General features: G+C 44.3%; 1 protein-coding gene and 1 long non-coding RNA gene across 2 annotated transcripts in view; one reads left to right on the top strand and one right to left on the bottom strand.

The window, feature by feature from the left end:
- The window catches only part of MAT1A (methionine adenosyltransferase 1A), a 98,209-nt gene that overhangs the window by 60,520 nt on the left and 15,928 nt on the right, over positions 1-21,761 (bottom strand). The window contains exon 2 of the mRNA XM_077454912.1: positions 5,895-5,972. Within this exon, the coding sequence (XP_077311038.1) occupies positions 5,895-5,972 (78 nt within the window). The remainder of the gene's footprint in view (positions 1-5,894; positions 5,973-21,761) is intronic.
- LOC143929942 (uncharacterized) lies at positions 10,344-10,994 on the top strand. The gene is made up of 2 exons (XR_013262659.1): positions 10,344-10,608; positions 10,753-10,994. It is a non-coding gene; the product is annotated as an uncharacterized LOC143929942 (long non-coding RNA).

The following is a 21,761-nucleotide window of genomic DNA, read 5'->3' as shown; positions in this document are numbered from 1 at the left end:
ACTACTGCTGACCGCTGCCCTATACTGCAGCAGTCCTTCATTGGTATAGGGACTGACGTACAGTCTGCTAATCACTAACACACAACCTGCTTGGTCCACAAAAGTTCTTATAAGGACTGGTAACTTGGTATAGGGTGCTACGGTACATAGGCCTGAGTGCGTTACAGTCTGCTGTTCTGTAAGGACCGCTATCGGTCCACAATACATAGGGTTGCCGTGCACTACTGCTGACCGCTGCCCTATACTGCAGCAGTCCTTCATTGGTATAGGGACTGACGTACAGTCTGCTAATCACTAACACACAACCTGCTTGGTCCACAAAAGTTCTTATAAGGACTGGTAACTTGGTATAGGGTGCTACGGTACATAGGCCTGAGTGCAGTACAGTCTGCTGTTCTGTAAGGACCGCTATCGGTCCACAATACATAGGGTTGCCGTGCACTACTGCTGACCGCTGCCCTATACTGCAGCAGTCCTTCATTGGTATAGGGACTGACGTACAGTCTGCTAATCACTAACACACAACCTGCTTGGTCCACAAAAGTTCTTATAAGGACTGGTAACTTGGTATAGGGTGCTACGGTACATAGGCCTGAGTGCAGTACAGTCTGCTGTTCTGTAAGGACCGCTATCGGTCCACAATACATAGGGTTGACGTGCACTACTGCTGACCGCTGCCCTATACTGCAGCAGTCCTTCATTGGTATAGGGACTGACGTACAGTCTGCTAATCACTAACACACAACCTGCTTGGTCCACAAAAGTTCTTATAAGGACTGGTAACTTGGTATAGGGTGCTACGGTACATAGGCCTGAGTGCAGTACAGTCTGCTGTTCTGTAAGGACCGCTATCGGTCCACAATACATAGGGTTGCCGTGCACTACTGCTGACCGCTGCCCTATACTGCAGCAGTCCTTCAGCGGTATAGGGACTGACGCACAGTCTGCTAAACACTAACACACAACCTGCTTGGTCCACAAAAGTTCTTATAAGGACTGGTAACTTGGTATAGGGTGCTACGGTACATAGGCCTGAGTGCAGTACAGTCTGCTGTTCTGTAAGGACCGCTATCGGTCCACAATACATAGGGTTGCCGTGCACTACTGCTGACCGCTGCCCTATACTGCAGCAGTCCTTCATTGGTATAGGGACTGACGTACAGTCTGCTAATCACTAACACACAACCTGCTTGGTCCACAAAAGTTTTTATAAGGACTGGTAACTTGGTATAGGGTGCTACGGTACATAGGCCTGAGTGCAGTACAGTCTGCTGTTCTGTAAGGACCGCTATCGGTCCACAATACATAGGGTTGACGTGCACTACTGCTGACCGCTGCCCTATACTGCAGCAGTCCTTCAGCGGTATAGGGACTAAGAGTTTTGTCACAGGGTGATTTAAAAAATGACAGGCAGAGGAAGAGGCAGGCCCTTCCGCAGGGGTGGTAGGGGTAGGGCAGGAGCAACAGCCTTGAGCCAAAGTGGGAAGTTGCAGAAGGTGCGTTCAATTACTTTAAAGGACGCACCAGACTTGGTTGAGTGGCTCACTCAGCCTTATTCTTCTGCACCCTCCTCATCCTCTCGATCTGCACCCTCTTCTTCACTCTCTGCTATGTGCACCCCCAAAGACACTACCACCAACAACACCACCACCACCACATACCTTCCGCTTGAGTGCAAATGGGGGCCTTCATGCTCCAGTGTTTTAATAGGGACCCCCGTATAAAAAGCATGAGGGTCAAGGACCAGTACTGGGTGGCAACGTACTTAGATCCCCGGTACAAACACAAAATGGCGGAAATGTTACCGCCGTCGCAGAGGGCTGTCAGAATGCAGCACTTCCAGGCCTTGCTTCGAGAAATGCTGCATTCTGCTTTTGCGTGCGCTGGCAGAGGAGCAATTCCCACTCCCAGAGAAGGATTTGCGGGTACCAATCCAACAGCGCCTGCAAGAAGAGGCCGGTTTGAAGATGTGTTGGTGACTTCGGATATGAGGTCATTCTTTCAGCCGACCCATCGACAGGTGTCATCCGGATCCAGCATCAGGGAACGCCTAGACCGTCAGGTGTCCGACTACATTGGGTTAACGGCCGATGTGGACGCTCTGAGGAGTGATGAACCCCTAGACTACTGGGTGGGCAGGCTTGACCTCTGGCCAGAGCTTGCCCAATTTGCAATCGAACTGTTGGCTTGCCCCTCATCCAGTGTCCTGTCCGAAAGGACGTTCAGCGCAGCAGGGGGGATTGTGACCGATAAGCGTACTCGCCTAGCTCACGACAGTGTTAACTACCTCACATTTCTAAAAATGAATGAGGCATGGATCTCGGAGGAATTCAACACATGTGATCAGTAGACCATGTATATGTCTATAAACAATTTTTGGAATCAAGCACACAGACCTTCTTAATTCATTTGGCTCACTTCCCTGACCCAAAAAAGCACACCGTACTATATGCCCCTACCCTCCTCTTTGAAGAGGTTGAGCGGTGTCATATTTCTACTGGGGCTGCTTATTATGAGGGGTTCCCACCATCCCTGTGCTGTGCTGACTTCCTCCTGGGTGTTCTTATTATGAGGGGCTCCCACCATCCCTGTGCTGTGCTGACTTCCTCCTGGGGGTTCTTATTATGAGGGGCTCCCACCATCCCTGTGCTGTGCTGACTTCCTCCTGGGGGTTCTTATTATGAGGGGATCACACCATCCCTGTGCTGTGCTGACTTCCTCCTGGGGCTGCTTACGGTGCTGCTGTCAGCGCTGTATGTCACGGAGCTGCTGTCAGCGCTGTATGTCACGGAGCTGCTGTCAGCGCTGTATGTCACGGAGCTGCTGTCAGCGCTGTATGTCACGGAGCTGCTGTCAGCGCTGTATGTCACGGAGCTGCTGTCAGCGCTGTATGTCACGGAGCTGCTGTCAGCGCTGTATGTCACGGTGCTGCTGTCAGCGCTGTATGTCACGGAGCTGCTGTCAGCGCTGTATGTCACGGAGCTGCTGTCAGTGCTGTATGTCACGGAGCTGCTGTCAGCGCTGTATGTCACGGAGCTGCTGTCAGCGCTGTATGTCACGGAGCTGCTGTCAGCGCTGTATGTCACGGTGCTGCTGTCAGCGCTGTATGTCACGGAGCTGCTGTCAGCGCTGTATGTCACGGAGCTGCTGTCAGTGCTGTATGTCACGGAGCTGCTGTCAGCGCTGTATGTCACGGAGCTGCTGTCAGCGCTGTATGTCACGGAGCTGCTGTCAGCGCTGTATGTCACGGTGCTGCTGTCAGCGCTGTATGTCACGGAGCTGCTGTCAGCGCTGTATGTCACGGAGCTGCTGTCAGCGCTGTATGTCACGGAGCTGCTGTCAGCGCTGTATGTCACGGAGCTGCTGTCAGCGCTGTATGTCACGGAGCTGCTGTCAGCGCTGTATGTCACGGTGCTGATGTCAGTGCTCTGTATTACGGTGCTGCTGTCAGTGCTCTGTATCTCCTGCACCCTCTTGTTTGCCTACCCTGGTCCCTGACCTTCCCTCTCCTCCATTGCCTTCATTAGCTCCATAGTCCTGAATTGTCAGAACAATTTCCCAAATAAAAAAAAAATGCTTGTAGTTATCGATCCCAAATTCACCTCATACATGTATTATGCTATTGTCCAGGTGGTGGGACTACGTGCTACCCCCTAATAATTACCCCGTGGCCGCAAATTCGACCTAAAGGTTTGCGAAATTCGCCTCCCATTGAAGTCAATGGAGCCCGCGGCGAACGGTCGTTTTCGCGAACGTTTGTGCCCGTTCGCGTTTCGCGTTCGCGAAACGTCCCGTCGGAAGTTCGTCCATCACTAGCAATGTACAAGAAATCTCTAGAAAGTTCTTAGTGTGCAGATAGGGTGTTTATAGTGATCTACTCAGCGTTGCAAGGTGATCAAAGTGCTGTCAACCTTCCCTCCACCACAAAACGGGAGTGCTTCACCACATGCGATGCGTACCCCCTAAGGGGTTAAACTCACCAGAAACTGCTGGTATAATAGGCCTTTAAGGAGTAATCCCTTCTTTTGGTATAGAAAAAATTCCTATATATCACCTTAGCGTTGCAGTCCCAAGCAGTCTTCCCAGTTTATCATAGAAATAAAACAAAATGTGCACATAGCATAATATTGTTTTATTTTTGAAAGGTTCACAAAAAACACTAAAATCCCATTTAAATAACTGCGTACATTGTTTAGAAATTCGTCAGCATTTTAAAAGTATGTACTTCACCGAATTTTCAGATCTCCCAGTCATCCACCAGTGTTCCGCTGTATACACTGTGTATAACTTCCTGGTCTGTGGTCAGCGGTGGAGCGCACACATCACTTCCGGTAGCGTCGTGTAGGCCACGCTGACCACAGACCAGGAAGTTATACACAGTGTATACAGCGGAACACTGGTGGATGACTGGGAGATCTGAAAATTCGGTGAAGTACATACTTTTAAAATGCTGACGAATTTCTAAACAATGTACGCAGTTATTTAAATGGGATTTTAGTGTTTTTTGTGAACCTTTCAAAAATAAAACAGTATTATGCTATGTGCACATTTTGTTTTATTTCTATGATAAACTGGCAGGACTGCTTGGGACTGCAACGCTAAGGTGATATATAGGAATTTTTTCTATACCAAAAGAAGGGATTACTCCTTAAAGGCCTATTATACCAGCAGTTTCTGGTGAGTTTAACCCCTTAGGGGGTACGCATCGCATGTGGTGAAGCACTCCCGTTTTGTGGTGGAAGGAAGGTTGACAGCACTTTGATCACCTTGCAACGCTGAGTAGATCACTATAAGCACCCTATCTGCACACTAAGAACTTTCTAGTGATTTCTCGTACATTGCTGCTTCTGTTAAGGACTCTTTATAAAGCGCTGTTGTAATGCGAATATTCTCAGATATATATTGATGAATTGCTAGTATTACCTTTTTTTTTATATATATATATATATATATATATATATATATATATATATATATATATATATATATATATATAAAAACACACTTTTATAAACAATTATAAACAGACATTTTTGGATGTACTAAAACATGGACAATGTCAGTAGAGCAGTAGATGTAGTCAGTAGGTCAGAGGTTGGTGTCAGTAGGACAGTGGATGATGTCCATTAGTTTTTTATTTTTTTTTATTATTGTTTTACTATTTTTTTAGAAGCCCTGTTGAGGAGCTTTGGTGAAATATCAGGAGTCTAAAAAGACCCCTGATGTCTCACTTTTGAGACAGAAAGGGGCACTGAGGACAAAGATTCTCCAGTCCATTTATCTACAGCCTCAGCTGCACTGCACAGTGAATGAACAGAAAGTGCTTTAGTTGTGAAATAACACAGTGAGAGATCAGTACCAATCACTCACTGTGTTCATTTAGAAAAGGAAGGGGCAAGTAAATGGCATATGTATTGGCCCCTTTCCCTGCTCTCCATTCTGAAACATCCCCGTAGCAGCTGTTGGGAGAGGAGGGCAGCCGGCAGTGCTTTGGAGAGGAGGGGGAGCAACGGGGGGGGGGGGTGGAGGCAGCAGGGGGAATCTACTAGTACTCCAATCTTTCTCAGACAACTCAGTCCAGACCCACCTACCTGGGGAGGGAGACTGGAGTAGGTAGCAGATATATGTTGTTTAATGCTGCGCAGTAGTTGCAGAGTATCATGATCAGACTTTGCTTTGCTGCTTTCTGACCACTCTGCTCAACAGCCACTGCATAGATTTGAATGGGACCAATTGCTGTGTATACTGGGTCCTCTGAGAGACTTTTAACTTCTGGCACTACTTCTTTAGGTTAAGAATTGACTGCTTACGATAATTTAGCATTTATTTTAAATATTTATACTGTATAATAGTGTATCAATTTTGAAACTACCAATACTATGAACACTACTTACCACAAGCAACCTTAGCATCAGGATCTTGCCGTAGATGAGCATCTAGAACGGCATCACTTATCTGATCACAGATCTTGTCTGCAGAAAGAAAATGTGATATGGATTATACAAGAGCATTTTTTTATTGCTTTTATTGCAATATTTTAACCACTTCAGTCCCAGAAGGATTTACCCCCTTCCTGACCAGAGCACTTTTTGCGATTCGGCACTGCTTCGCTTTAACTAACAATTGCGTGGTCCTGCAATGTGGCTCCCAAACAAAATTGACGTCCTTTTTTTCCCACAAATAGAGCATTTTATAACATCTGTGGTTTTTATTTTTTGCGCTATAAACAAAGAAAGAGCGGAAATTTGGAAAAAAAACGCATTCTTTTTTACTTTTTGCTATAATAAATATCCCCCAAAAATATCTAAAAAAATAAAATTTACTCAGTTTAGGCCGATACGTATTCCTCTACATATTTTTGTTAAAAAAAAATTGCAATAAGCGTTTGATTGGTTTGCGCAAAAGTTATAGCGTCTACAAAATAGGGGATAGTTTTATGGCATTTCTGGGACCATTGGTATTAATACAGTGATCAATGCTATAAAATTGCATTGATTACTGCAAAAATGTCACTGACAGTGAAGGGGTTAAGCACTAGGGGGCGGGGAGGGGTCAAAGGGGTTGTAAAGGTAAATGTTTTTTTCACTTTACTGCATTCTATGCATTAAAGTGAAAAAACATCTCACACTGGCGGCACCCCCAGTCCCCCCGTTTTACTTACCCAACCCCTTGAAAGTCCCGCGCTCGCCCCGCCATCCTCTTCGCTGCTCAGTCTGGCCGCTGATTGGCTGGAGTGGATGGATTGAAAGCAGTGCAGCCATTGGCTGCTGTCAATCACATCCAATGATGCGGCGTGCCGGGGCGGGGCCGTGTGATACAGCGAGCAGCTATAGCCACCAGCTGTATCACGGGAGCGCTCCCGCAGGTGCTTCTCACCATGCGAGGGAGCTCACATGAACGTGAGAAGTATCTGTGGGAGGAAGCAGAGACAGCCGCTAAGGGACCCCAGAAGAGCAGGTGAGATGCTGTCTACATCGGCATCTCCCCATTCTTCAGCTCTGTGACACGATCGCGGGTATCCCAGCGGCAATCAAGTCTGAAGGTCCCACAGCGCGGTCACAGCGGGAAATACAAAGTAGGGACAGGTACGTTACTTTGCCCAGCCGTGCCATTCTGCCAACGTATATTTGCCGACAGCGGTTGGCAAGTGCTTAAGTATGAGGTACAAAATAGAGCCTATTGGGCATACCCAGGCTCGAACATAAAAACAATGAACACAAAAACTAGAAACAACCAATAAAAACTTGGTACGCTCAAACCACCTAGGCAGATTGAAACATACATGTCTTTCCCGAGAAATTTTCAGAGCTCACAGGGTGGGGCCCTGTGAGCCTAGCTCACAGGGCCCCCCTTCCCAAAGCACCCCCCCATGTTGAGGGCACGTGGCCTGGTACAGCTCGGGGGGGGTGCTCGCTAATCCCCACCCCATTTCCTGACCGGCCGGGTTGCGTGCTCAGATAAGGCTCCTATATGGACCTTGGGGGGGACCCCCACGTTGTTTTTTTTTGCGTAGGGCTTCCCCTTTAAGTCCATACCAGGTGACGGGGCCAGCGACGTGTCAATCTTGCCCATGGAGGCAGCAACATTGACCTCCTTTGCTAGTCCTATCTACCTGGAGTCGCGTTCAAAATGAACGAACTTTCCTCCGTGTGTGGGCAAGTCCGTTCTTTTCAAAAGTACGGCGGACTCCCGCCATAGTCCGGCGGACTAGGTCTGGTTGTGTGTGGGGTGGTCCGCTCGTTCAGAAAGTCCAGCAGACCTCTGCTTCAAAGTCCAGCGGCTTGTCCACCAGGCTAAGTCCGCCGGACAGTCTGATCGTGTGTATGCAGCAATAAGTCTATCCCTTGCAGAAACAAATTGTGTGAAGGAACATTCCCATTTTCAAATTGAGTACTAAAAGCATGCCTAAGCTGCAAAAACCTAAACAGATAAGAGTTAGGCAGGTTGTATTTTTGTTTTAACCCATCAAAGGTTTGCAATTGTCCCCCATTACAAATCTAATCTACTATTTGATACCCTTAAGTGCCCAAATACTAGGATCCGGTATTGACATGAACTCCAACAGCAACGGGTTAAACCAGGTGATTATGTGGTAAAATATGTCCAGAAGGCATTGGGTGCAGGGAAAGAGCCACTGACCATGCCTTCAGGACAGTCCTCATAGCCACTGTCAGGTGAAAAGATGCAGAGGGTCCACAGTAGATTGAGTTCTGCAATGCCTCATAGGAGCCCAAACAGGCTGCTTCCAGAACCACTGCTGAGTCTGACTCATCAGAAACGAACCAATTGTGGGCGTACTGGGCCGCCAAGGTCAGAACAAGCTAAACCGCCCTCCTACCATGGTCTCTGCAGCACTGTCAGCTTGAATCTCGGCTGGCCTGCGCCCCAGAAAAAGGTAAACAGGGTAGTATTTATTAAGCAGAAAACCTGTTTGGGTATCCACACAGGGTAATGTCTAAGAGCCTTGAGAAAAGCAGGTAAGCTTCATCTTAAATACATTAATTCGCCCAATCAGGGAAAGGTGGAGATGAGCCCACACTTTCAGGCTAGCTTTCATGTTTTGTATTAATGGAGCTACATTCAATGTATAGTAATCAGCAGTAGATGAGGAAATGTAGATTCCCAGGTATTTAATTCTATTGGTCCATACTAAAGAGAGATTGGAGTCCTCCAAAGATTTTGCCACAGTGTCAATTGGCAATATTTGGGATTTGTGTCAGTTGACTTTGAGTCCTGAGCAGTCAGTGAAACTGGAGAGAACATCAAAAGCTTCTTGAAGAGCAGGACCAGAGTAATTCAGATAAAGCATAAGATGGTCCACATACATGGCTAATTTTTCATGCACCGAGTCAACCTGAATGCCCCTGACCATGTTCGCTAGTCTAAGGGTTGTGGCAAGTAGCTCCATCATCAGGGCAAAGAGAGCTGACAGAATCTCTGCCCCAGTGTTGCTCCTGTCTCCTAGGCAGACCAACTCAAGCACCGCATGGCATCTTTTAGCCTCACTGCTTGAGTAGCCTCTTGAACACTTACGGAGCACCGCTGGTTCAGAGGACAAATTTGCAGGAGAGGCCATAGAGGAAGAAGAAGAGGAAGGGGTGGAGGACAGAGCCGTGGCAGAATCAACACTAGAATTTTGGAGGTGTGGTGGCGGAACAAGCTCCAACTAGTCCCTGCCCTTGCTTGCTGGACCATGAGTCAGCAGTAATATGAACCTTATACTGCTGACCGCCCTGTCCAACGAGGCCAAAACATTGCTTTCCCCATGCTGGTAGAGAGAATGGCCTTCCATGAAAAGAAATGACGCTTTGAAACCTGCACATTCCAAAAATTCACAAAAGGGGTGGAGACTACCATCTGAAAAGGCAGCAGTTGTAGTGCTAGACAATTTGGCCAACCTAGCATTTAGACACTGAGCATGTGGCTGGGACTGAATTTATTTTTACGGTTCTGCAACTGGGGTAGGGAAATTTGCCTGCATAGGTTGCAAACAGTAACAATGTGATTTGCTGCACACGTTTCGAAAAGGCCCACACCAAGGAACTTTTAAAAGTCAGTGGGGAGTCAGCAGCTCCCTGCACCTGCGGAGCTCTGCAGTGTGATGCAATAGGGTGGCTGCCCTTAAGCTGCCCCCTAGAGGACATCCTGCCTCATTGGAGTTGTGCTTCCTCCTCCTCTCTTCTCTCAGGCACCCAAGTACAGTCAGTACCTCATCATCTCCTCCCTCCTCGTCACTGGAGCAAACTTGACAGTATGCGGCAGCTGGGGGAAACGACTGCCATTTTTTTGTCCTTCTTGGGCACCCCCTATCTCTAGGCTCACGTTACTCCTTTCCTCAACATGGGAACCAACATCGGAGCCTTCAAATCACTGCACATCCTCCAACACCACTCTACACTGCATTAGATACTGTGTACACCGCCTGAGGTGTATTAGAAACTTTACACACTGTATTAGATACTGTGTACACCGCTTGCACATTATTAGAAACTGTACTATGGCTGTACTGTATTGTGTACACCACCAGAAGTGTAGTAGAAACTGTACACACTCTATTAGATACTGTTTACACCACCAGAAAAGTAATAGAAACTGAACACACTGTATTAGATACTGTGTACACCGCCTGCACTGTATTAGAAACTGTACAATGGCTGCTCTGTATTTTATAATGTGTACACAACCAGAAGTGTAGTAGAAACTGTACACACTGTATTAGATACTGCATACACCACCTGAAGTGTATGAGAAACACATATGTATTGCCTGTAAGGACATCAAGTTATAAAGGGCAAAGATTAGAATAAACTTAGTAGAGCATAAGTAGAAGGAAGGAGGAAAAAGATCAGGACAGGCTTCTAATACTGACTAAAACCTCCCACTAATGGATGAATATAAAAGTCAGAATAAATCCAGGAGCATTATAATTGTCCAGTGCAATATATATCTATGATATTGAAGCAAGATTGCAGTAAAAATGTTCACCCCTCTCTGCAGGTTATCTGGCACTCTATGGACCAATTTTCTGGTGTATGTGCAAAACAGGACCTTTTTATTTGGGAACCATTTCTGCATTGGACCTGATCCCTATGCCCCCCTATTTTGGAGGTAATATCATGTTGTGCATTGGAATACATGCTTTCAGAAATTTTGTTGGGGATATGGGGTCCTGAAGCCACGCACTTGCAAATGTATGTGTATATGAATATTGTGTTAATATTTGGATGTACTAATTTCTGTGTTCTTTTCTAGTTATGTACTCCTTGAGAACTTACCCTTTTTGTATACTGGAATAAAGCATTTTGTGTCATGTTCCTGAGGAAGCCACATGGGTGAAATATGTCAAAAAATTGAATGATTTAGCTATTTGAACATTGTAGTCCCTAAAATGTTTGTAATGAGCTATGTGTATAGGTCTACAATAACAGATAGGCTTTCAGGCATTACATATGTTGTTTTAAATTTGTTTCAATAAACATTTCATTGTTATTTTATTCATTTTTTGTATTTTGGTATCCATAAAGTCCTGTATCTCCAACTATTCTTACTTCTTTCAACAATTGGGATGTTGATACCATGTTTTTTAAATAAATAATATGTGATAAAAAATTAATGAATATAAAGTCCCAGTTGTGACAAATAAGTGAACAAAAATCCAATAAAGACTGTGAAGCTATGGTTATCCACTTTAGAAGAACATAGGTGATAACCGTGATTTGAAGGGAAAGTGTGGAATTCATCACCCAATGGTACCCAGAAAGGCTTAAAAAACAGCTATTACCTTCTTATGATAGGAAAGTCAGCTAATGCTTCTGCCCCAAAAGGTTATAGGAAATCCTTCCAGCTTGTATCCTCCTAATATTGAGATAATGCTGCTCATCACCTGAGGCGCCTATAAGGCTCTTGGTCATGAGATTCTTAAAATGAAGTCCAGGAAAGCAGTTGCTTCTCTTCAGGCACCAACAGTAACTGCATTGTGTGGGTTCTGTGTGCATTCCTTCAGCCCAGAGTATTCTGCTCAGAGAACAGTATGCAGTATACTCTGGGCTGAAGAAATGCACACAGAACCCGTGCGCTAAAGTGTGTGGCTACATTAGCTTTGTGGGACCCTGCGATTCACCCCACACACCCATCCTGCCCATTTTATATGTCATACAGGTGCTCAAGATAGATATGAGGGGAAGATTAGCAGGAAATCAGAGCACCAGAACAGGCAGATAAGGTGCCGCAAGGGCCACTCATTAGGAAAGGGCAAATGTTCCCTGTGCCTAGCTGCTAGATTACATGTCAGGGTCTACAATGGGTTATACATGTTAGCAGCCACTGTCTGAACTGTGCACTATATACTTCTGGCCTGCAAACTCTGTGTAAGTTCTCCTGACCTGTAACTATGGAATATCCATCTTTACAAAAAACTTAGTTGATCAAGATTTACCCATTTCCCCTCGTGTAAACCAGTAGAGCATTTTCTTCAAGCAGCCAGCATTTAAATGAAGAAAAAAATGTAAATATGTGATAACTGAGAAAAAAACATGCATAGGTGTGATTTTCCTTTAAGAGCATTGTTCAGAAAACAAAGTATATTTTTATAACATTTCAATGGCAATCTTAATTTTAATCAAAGGAAAGCATGTATAATTTTCACTATGTGAAGGTTATCATAACAGGGCATTATAACCTTGTTTTCATAACAAGTGCCTATTGTAATTCAGCAGCAGTGATGAAGCCTGATGCAATGTATACCTTGTGTAATTACAGTATGTTCCTTTCCCTTTAGATGATTTTTATACTTTGTTTAACGACAAGATGTCCGAAAAAGAAGGAATTACAATGTTAAGTATACTGAGCCGACAGCGAGAATATCCATAGTATAATATATTATTTGTTTTATGAATTCTAACCATGTTAACTATTTGTGAATATATTCAATTTACCTATCTATATATTGATAAATGAAAGGCCAATGCAGTATGATCGTATAAGTCTTATAACCTCAGAACCCTAAAGTCAGAGCAATTTGAAAAAAAAAAAATCTGTCTTGCAATTATGACATTTTTACATTTTATTGTTGTAAGTGCTGGCAATGGCCTCCTTCATTTTTATTTCACATCATTCTACTCCCTCCCTGGACACTGAATGCCCCCTGAAAAGCGTTAAGAATAAGAATGGTGAGAAAATGAGAGAAATTATTTTTTGTTAATTGGGGCACTATCAGATTTTGTTTTCATTTACTCAGTTTGCTATTGAAGGACTTTTCAGTGGAGACCTTTCAGAGGAGATGAACAATTCATGTGGATGCTGAAACAATATAACAGAGTTTTTATGTTTGGGACAGTAGAGAACAGCAACAATGGGAGTAGACAGCAAAGAGCAAAGCAGCAGCAATGCCATCATCCATATAAATATCTTTATTTCTTGTACAGGAGTAAATACAATGTTTACATAATTTGGTGAGTAGCCTTGTTCACAGCAAAATACACACTAACAACATATACTACATATACTACAAGAAACTCTACCAACTCATGGACTGTATTGTAATGACCACAATTAATTAAAATCAAGAGTGTGTGTCAGAAAGAAAAGGTATAGACGTGGACCTTCGTTGTTGACAAAAAGAAAACCGTATGCATAAAAAGATGAACCAATACAAATTGGTATTGCAAAGCATATGTAGAAACAAACATTATAACTCTAGACAAATAGCGGCCTTAGGAGGGGGGTAAAGTCCTACCAACGGATTTACAAATGTCTCCTTATTCAGGAAATAGATCCACATCCCACCCGGAGTTGAGTCCGGCAGGTGTTCTAGTCCCCACGGAAAAGATCCACTACACCTCTCATTCGAGAAGTCTGCGGTGAATATCAGCCCCCACCCGGGAGCTCTCTTATCCCCAGATACATTAGATAATGTTTTTAAATTATTGTAGGCAACACCATTAAAGTGTTCAGCAATTACGTTTTGAAGGTGTCTGGAGGTGCACCCGACAAATTGGAGTGCACATAAAGTGCACCTCATGACATAAACTACATTTTTGGTGCTGCAGTGTAATTTTGTAATGGGAGTTCTCTGCCATTGAAGCAAGAAACCATAGTTTTATGGATCATGCTGTATTTATTGTAATTACAGCATGAATTAAGCCCACAACAAAAAGAACCATTTGTTTCCAGACATTAATTGTGATGAAAAGATGATTGAAAAAGACTAGGTGAACAATATACTGATACCTTCCTCTGAGCGCCATCCGATACAAGATACCCAGAGCACATCTACTGGAAAATCTACGGCCAAACATATATACTCTTCCTTTAAAGTGACCTTGAAACTCTATCAAAATGTCTCAGCAAGGCTTACCTGTAAAACAATTAATGTAAATATTCCGCTTTCATGTTGCCTGTGCTGCCTAACACTGCTCTGATCTGATCTGATATTAGCCCTCAAAATCTGTTGGGAAACAACACTTCTAGAAGTGTCAATCTCTTTAATCCCCTGCTGTTCTCACTGGTTCCTTCTGCTGACCTCCTAGACACTGCTGTAGCTTGTATTGGGTGGTGGTCAGAGGAAGGTACCAGTGAGCGCTACAGAGGACCACTCCTGGAATTGTCTATTCACCAGAATTCTTCATGGGATTATTTCATAGGATTGGATTGGCATTCAACAGTTCAGATGTCCAGAAAGTTAAGTGTAGTCAGGTGCTGACTAACTTTGCCTGTGTCATCATGGGACATTCTGTTACACCAGCTGCAGTGAGCTTTTTTCCCTCTAGTGTTCAGTCTGGACACTGTGTCATCATTTCCTGAATTCAGAACAAGCAGAGACTACAGCTGAGAGGATGGGATCGTGGTATATGTGGTCTGAGGATCCAGGATTTGCATTGGAGCCAGACTACTGCAGACTACTAGTTCCAGTTGGCTGGGAGAGAGAGAGATGAATGCTGGGTGAGGACATAAACAGCCTGTTCCAGGGAGGAGTCTTTCTCTTAGGGCCATGGCCTTCAGCTGAGAGCAGGGACTTGGCTGCTCTGGGGAATGTGAGCAGGCACCATGGCCTAGTGTCAGGGCTGGCTTGGCCGTTCCTTCTCTGGCTGTTCAGCTGTTGGCTAATTGCCAGCTCTACCCAGCTGTTACTGATCATGCTCGTCTGACATGCCTACTTAAAGCTGTCAAGCTCACTTTATCTCTGCCATCGCCTTGGTCACAGCACAAGAAACCATCTCCTGTGGTTCTGTTAAAGACTGGGTTGCTGACATCCCTTCTGGCTCCTTATCCAGCTTGCTGTTGCTCCATTTGGATCCCTGACTTCTGGCCTGGCTGATTACCTGGTCTGGTTATTGAACTCTGGCCTGGCTGACTACTCGATCCAGTTACTGGACTCTGGCAATGCTTTGACTACACTTTCTCTATTTACCTTTTTATTTTTATTTAATAAACAAGTGTGATTTAATTGTACTTCTGTCTCGGTCTGATTCATGGTTTCTGACAGTAGGCGAAGGCCATGAATTCAGAAGATACAGTCAATCCACTTGTTGGTAATATTTTTTCCAGATTGGATGAGCAAGATCACCGCATGGATCAGTTTGCCATGGCGTTATAAATGATCCTGAGTCCCAAAGAATCCCCCACTGCTCCGGTACAACCTGAGTCACAGGCCATCCCTGCTGCTGCGCCAGTCTCTGTGCAGGCACCCGCCTCGAGTATTACCTCTATAAGAGGTATGTCTGGTTCTGCTCCACTTCCCCAGCGATTTGGGGGCGATCCAGTTCAATGCAGAGGGTTTCTCAATCAGGTTGAGATATACTTTGAGATGCTACCCCAAGCATTTCCCACAGACAGAAGCAAAGTAGGTTTCGTGATATCTTTGCTTTCTGAGAGAGCCTTGGCCTGGGCTAACCCTTTATGGGAGAAGCTAAAACCTGTTGTCTTGAGTTACCCTGAGTTTGTGGCCTCCTTTAAAAGGTTATTTGATGTTCCCGTACACTCCGCTTCTGCTGCCAAATGCCTCATGCCCATCAAAGATTACGAGAACTGTTGCCGACTACACCATTGAATTCTGTACTCTGGCAGCAGAGGTTGCTTGGAACATTGAGGCACTCATGGCTGCTTTTTCTCATGGTCTCTCGGATTCCATCAAGGATGAGATAGCAGCCCGAGATATACCTACTGAGCTGGAGAGCTTGATCTCGTTTTGCCATCCTCATTGACTCCAGACCCAGAGAAAGACTTTCTTTTAAGGAGTAATTGTGGAAGCCTCCTGGACGTTTGCCTCTGAGCTTTGCAGTCCCACCTGTGCCTCCCTCATCCCCCATGCTTCCTGGTACCAAGTCGGTCAGGGAAGATGAACCCATGCACCTGGACTTCACACGTCTCTCTGCAGAAGAGAGAGCCTTTAGTAGGAGGGAGAGATTGTACCTTTATTGTGGCCAGGCAGGTCACTTTTTGAAGTCTTGTCCTACCCATTCAGGGAACGCCCGAACCTTGTGGTCCTGTCATGGACAGACCTTAGGTGGCATTGTTTCGTCCCCAGTTATCCAGAAGGATAAGCCCCTGGCTTCAGTCACGCTTTCTTGGCCTGAGTCGTCCATCTAGATACAGGCTCTAATCGACTCTGGGGCTGCAGGCCTGTTCATTGATGCTGCATATGCTGGCTCCTTATCCTGCTTGCTGTTGCTCCACTTGGATCCCTGACTTCTGGCCTGGCTGATTACCCGATCTGGTTATTGAACTCTGGCCTGGCTGACTACTCGATCTGGTTACTGGACTCTGGCTATGCTTTGACTACCCTTTCTCTATTTACATTTTTATTTTTATTTAATAAACAAGTGTGATTTAATTGTGCTACTGTCTTGGTCTGATTCATGGTTTCTGGCACCTAGGTGGCATGGAAAGTCTCTGGCGAGTGAGCAAAGGCCAAGTGACTGTTGGGGGTCACTCTCATTGTTGTCGGTACAGCTACAGTGAAATCCGAGCTTCGCTGGGTGCATGGCCAGGCACAATTCGGTGGTTGCAGATTCTGTTTCAAGACATCCTATTCCCTTGAGCCTTGGTATCATCAGAACTGGTGCTCAGGAAGAAGCCCACCCTGTGTACATCCCACAAAGACACCTTTATCCAATCCCTTTACATTAAAGCCTCAAAAAGGAAATACTTGCTATTTTCTGTTTCTGGTCATCATTGCACAGCAAAACCCCTGGTCCTTTGCTGAGCTAGCTGAAGACACTGAACATCTACATCACAAGCACTCCTCCTCTGCCCCCCCCCCCCCTTCCTGCACACAATAAGGAGAACTCTGCTCAGAGGGTAATTGTTGCTTTTCTTGTAACTTGTTTTATAATTGTGCCACCACCGTGTTGGGTCTGTGGCATCAGGATTTGAAGGGAGGAGTCTGACACAAAAGGTCATTCTCTTCCCCTTTATTGGTAAGGAGATAAAAGGATGCACTAGCTAATTATATATAGAAACTGTTGCACTGTAAAACCCCCTGAATACCAGAAGGTGACAAATGAATAAAAGGAAAAAAATTATACATTAATGCTCAAAAATATACAATGTTGTGCCCTTAAAAATTGCGTGCACACTATCAATAATACATTTAAAAAAATGTAGTGCATAGAGACACTGATCAAAACATTTTTAAATATAAACAAAACCATATTGCAAAGGCGTATGCAACATATACAAATAATTAACACGTATATAAAGGAAAATAAAAAGCATTGTAGATAGGTGAGCGAAATCCAATCACAGTTGATGCCTTCTGAGGGGCAACACGTTGGGTGGAGACAGCCGTGCAAATCTGTGCAAATGCACAATCAGTCCTCCTTTCATCTTTACATCCACCTGTGAGCTGGGAGCTTCTGACCATCTGGAGTTTCATACAGGCGTCAACACAGGCCGCTGTCTCTCAGCTGAGAGCGATATATATGCCTATTGACCCCTGAGGTCTGGAAAGCAGCCATTTTATTACTAGAGCACAGTGGTAATGCATGCAGAACTAAAGGCTAAGGATTAGCATAATTTCAGCACCTGCTCAACACTGCACTATTTGGGACTTTTTAATTGTATTAATCATTAACAGAGTTTGTTTTGGGACTTTTTTGTTTTGTTTTGTTTTCACTCACCTATCTACAATGTTTTTTTATTTTCCTTATATACATGCGTTAATTGTTTTCATATGTTACCTACGCCTTTAAAATATGGTTTTGTTTGCATTGAGATATGTTTTGATCAGTGTCTCCATGCATTACTTTTTTTAAATGTATTATTGATAGTGTGCACTTCTCTTCCATTTTATTCCTGGGTTCTCTTAGGACCTACTGGTTACTACTGTTTAACTTATTGTGATTTTCTTTGCATTGCATACCCTTTGTATGTTTACCAAGAGTAAGAGTTTGACACTGAAAGACATCTGTTCTTATCTACTTCAAAAATCTTTAAGAGGCGTTCCACCCAAAATTGGAAGCTCCATTTACCTGCTTCCCCCCCATGCCACATTTGGGGGTGGGAGCGAAATCACTTGAACGTTCGACCCCCTTCCTCCTTTCCCCAATGCTGGGCCATTTAGAAAGCGCATGCGCAGTAGGGTATCGGCAGTGGAACCGCAAGCCTTTACTACCAGTTTCCCTTACAGGCAATGGCAGTGGCAGCGCCTGAGAGCCAACATCACTGGATTCCAGGTAAGGGTTTTAATATTAAAAGTCAGCAGCTACAGTATGTCTGCGGGTCTGCGGGGGGGGGGGGGGGGGGGTCTAGAACTCCACTTTAAGTAAAATAGTAAAATACTTGTTTTTTTGCTACAGTTTGGTGTCTGTGTAATTGCATTATCACTATAAAATATGCCCGAACCCCAGGTGTCAGAGGTATTGGGAGGTTTGCAAGGTCAAAGCAACCTTTATGGTCAGTCATCTTCCAGTGGCCCTCACAGGGCCAGGTAGGTAATCTTTTGCAAGTATGCCTTTGTTGGGATGTTTTGGCTTAATGACAGGGTTGCTTTAAACAAAGTCATTGGTGGCAGCCAATATTAATATAAAAGCTTATAACAGATCACAGAAGGCAAAATCTTCTGGTCAATAATTGTAGCAGGAAGGTGTATGCCTTTGTTTGGATGTTTCCGTATAACTACAGGAAATGTAAAAACAACCACTGGTGGCAGTCAACTTAGATGGATAGACATATAATGGATCACAGAAGGCTAAATCGTTATTAACAATAGTTGTGACAGAAAGGTGTGGAACCCTCCATTGTTTTCTTAGCATCCTTCTCAATATGATGTGGTTTGTCCAACCTCAAAGCCATTTTATCTAGAGATTTATCACCACCCTTACAAACCCCAGACTGTACAGATGCCTCGTAAGATACAAAAGTTACTGTAGCACTTGGCATCCCATGCCAATGGTCATTTTGACCATGTAAATAAGATTTTTCAGGTTTGTTGACTTTCTCCTAAAACTGAAAGCTATCTGGTAATTTGCAATAACAATAACCTCTGAGAAGATGACTGAATCAAGCAGGCCACAATTTGATTAAATTAATCAAAACATTGGACCTATCAGTAGTAAAATCCAATGTGTTATTTTTATTTAATTTGGTTAATTTTGATTGATATGTAATTTTTTAAACCAAACACAGCTACATGATTTTTTTAGCTGTGTAATAACAGTCTCTTTTTCCGTCCACCCTTTTCTATCCCCACATCAAATAGTAGCCTTCAAATATATGCTGAGGTGTTTATATGGGGAGCTTTCTATTCGCTTTGCCTCATTAATGGGCTACCTCAGAAAGAAGTTTTCTAAATCAGAGAATGCAAGAACTGACAATATTCAGGGAAATGCCGTAGGACATCAAAAAGGAGCAGATCACAGTAGCGTGTATCACTATCCCCGAGTTTCCATCTCAGGCAAAGTGGTCAATTCACCATTAGCTCTGATTCATGTGCATCTGTTCGACCCTTCATACTTGATTATCTCATTAGGAATGCACTAAGGTTGGATTCACACCTATGCATTTTTTGTGCTTTTTGCATTTTGCAGATTTGCACTACAGATTGTGTTCCATAGGAAACCATTTTAAATAGACTGTAGTGCAAATCTGCAAAATGCAAAAACCACTAAAACTGCATAGGTGTGAATACAGCCTTAGAGAGAAGTTAAAATATTTTATGCTTAATATTATCCTTTTTATAAGAGAGACTTAATTCTGTGTTTTCTTACTTGTAAACACAGATGCCATAATCTCACGATAGCATGAATGATTTATCAAGAGAAAGTGGACTCAGGTGACTTTTTTCCCTAGATCTCCATGAACTAGTGCCAGCTTTTATTGAATGGAAAGTTTCTATGAATTTGATGGAGAACCTGCTCTATTTATAAACCCATCTCCTTTTACAAAGCCTCCACTGTCAACCTCAGCCTTACATTCGGTGGTCAATACATACTAAAGCAGTAACCTCTTGTTAAAATTCTACTAAATTTAAGGCACATCACCTTTCTATAAAATATTATTTTATTTGTTTTAGTTCTTTTGTTTTTTTAGTGTTCTGAAAATGTTGCTGATCTTACACATCAAATCTAAACAAAATCAGCATGTGTATTGAAAGCTGTAATACAAACAGCATTTCACCAACTTTTTTTTAAATTATTTCTGAATGGCATGGTTCAGGATCTTTGTATCTCTTCAGGGCCATATCTGGAAGATCTTAGCTCACTTCCTGCATACATGTGATAGGTTGAACTGTTTCCGTCAAAAACCTTCAGTCACTTGCTATACTGCAGTCTCTGTATATTCCTATGGAAATATACAAGATTGCAGGTAACACATCATCTCTTAGCTGAGCTAGGGATGGAGAAATATCTCCAGGGGAGATTTAAGATTTAGTTATATAAGTTAGGTTTATTTAAAATGTAAATTGGGAATATTGATTTAAACATCACCTAAGTAAAACAGTTCATTCTGACATTCCTGCGAGAGATGCACCTATTTGTTTTTTTTCCCTTTCTTTAGCTTGTTGAATTATATTTTTTAACTTTGCTAAAGTTGATGTGTCAGGGCATTTAAAATGTATTCAGAAACTTGTTTAACCACTTCAACACTACAGCATTTATTTATTTGTATTTTTTTCACACACATACAACTCTGCATTTTTGGCTATAAAATTACTTAAAGTGATTGTAAAGTCTTGTTTTTTTTTGTTAAAGATAACAAACATTTTATACTAACCTGCTCTGTGCAGTGGTTTTGCACAGAGCAGTTCAGATCTTTCTCTTCTCGCTGACGATCCTGACCCCTCCCTCCTCTCGAGCTCCCCCCACAGTTAGCAGCTTTCAATGGGGGTACCCGAGCCGAGCCGCAGCTCCTTGTGTCCATTCAGAAACGAAGCCACAGCCTGGTGCCGCCCCTTTCTCTCCTCATTGGCTAACTGACTTTGATTGACAGCAGCGGGAGCCTATGGCGCCACGCTGCTGTCTCAGCCAATGAGGAGGTGAGTTCCCGGTGAGTTCCTGAATTGCGGCCATTCAGAAACTAAGCCACAGCCTGGCGCCGCCCCTTTCTCTCCTCATTGGTTAACGGACTTTGATTGACAGCAGCGGGAGCCAATGGCACCACGCTGCTGTCTCAGCCACTGAGGAGGTCAGTTCCTGGGCAGTAGAGACACTCCTGCAACATCGCTGGATCTAGAGGGACCCCAGGTAAGTATTAGGGGGGCTGCTGCAAATAGTGAACTTGGTGTTGAGTTATTCTCTTTATGGTCAACCCAGAGGACATGGGGGCACTCTTTAAAGCGGGAGTCCACCGGGACTCCGCGTTTTTTTTTTTTTTAAAAGCCAGCAGCTACAAATACTGCAGCTGCTGACTTTTAAAATAGTGACACTTACCTGTCCAGCGCGCCCGCGATGTCGGCACCCGAAGCCGATCGCTAGGTCGTCTGTCGGGTCCTGCCGCCGTCATCTTGGGTATGGGAATCAGGAAATGGAGCCTTTCGGCTTCATTTCCCGGTTCCCTACTGCGCATGCGCGAATTGCGCTGCGCAATAAGGACGCTCCCCGCTGCCTCTGGGAGCTGTGTGTTTCCCAGCAGGCAGCGGGGCACTTGCGGGAAGGGGCGGGCACTTGCGGAAAGGGGCGTAAGTTACGCCCCTTTCCGCAGAGAGCTGTCCCGGAAGTGGGTGCAGTTACCTGGATTATCCAGGTAACTGCACCCCCCTCCCCCCTGAAAGGTGCCGATTGTGGCACTGGAGGGGGGGAGGGTTCCGATGAGCGGAAGGTCCA

The sequence above is a fragment of the Lithobates pipiens genome, unplaced genomic scaffold, assembly GCF_037356315.1.
Source record: "Lithobates pipiens isolate NorthernLeopardFrog02 unplaced genomic scaffold, aLitPip1_a1.2 Scaffold_25, whole genome shotgun sequence".
NCBI classification, from domain to species: domain Eukaryota; kingdom Metazoa; phylum Chordata; class Amphibia; order Anura; family Ranidae; genus Lithobates; species Lithobates pipiens.
Note: the sequence above shows the minus strand (reverse complement) of the source record. Positions and strands in the feature narration are given on the sequence as shown.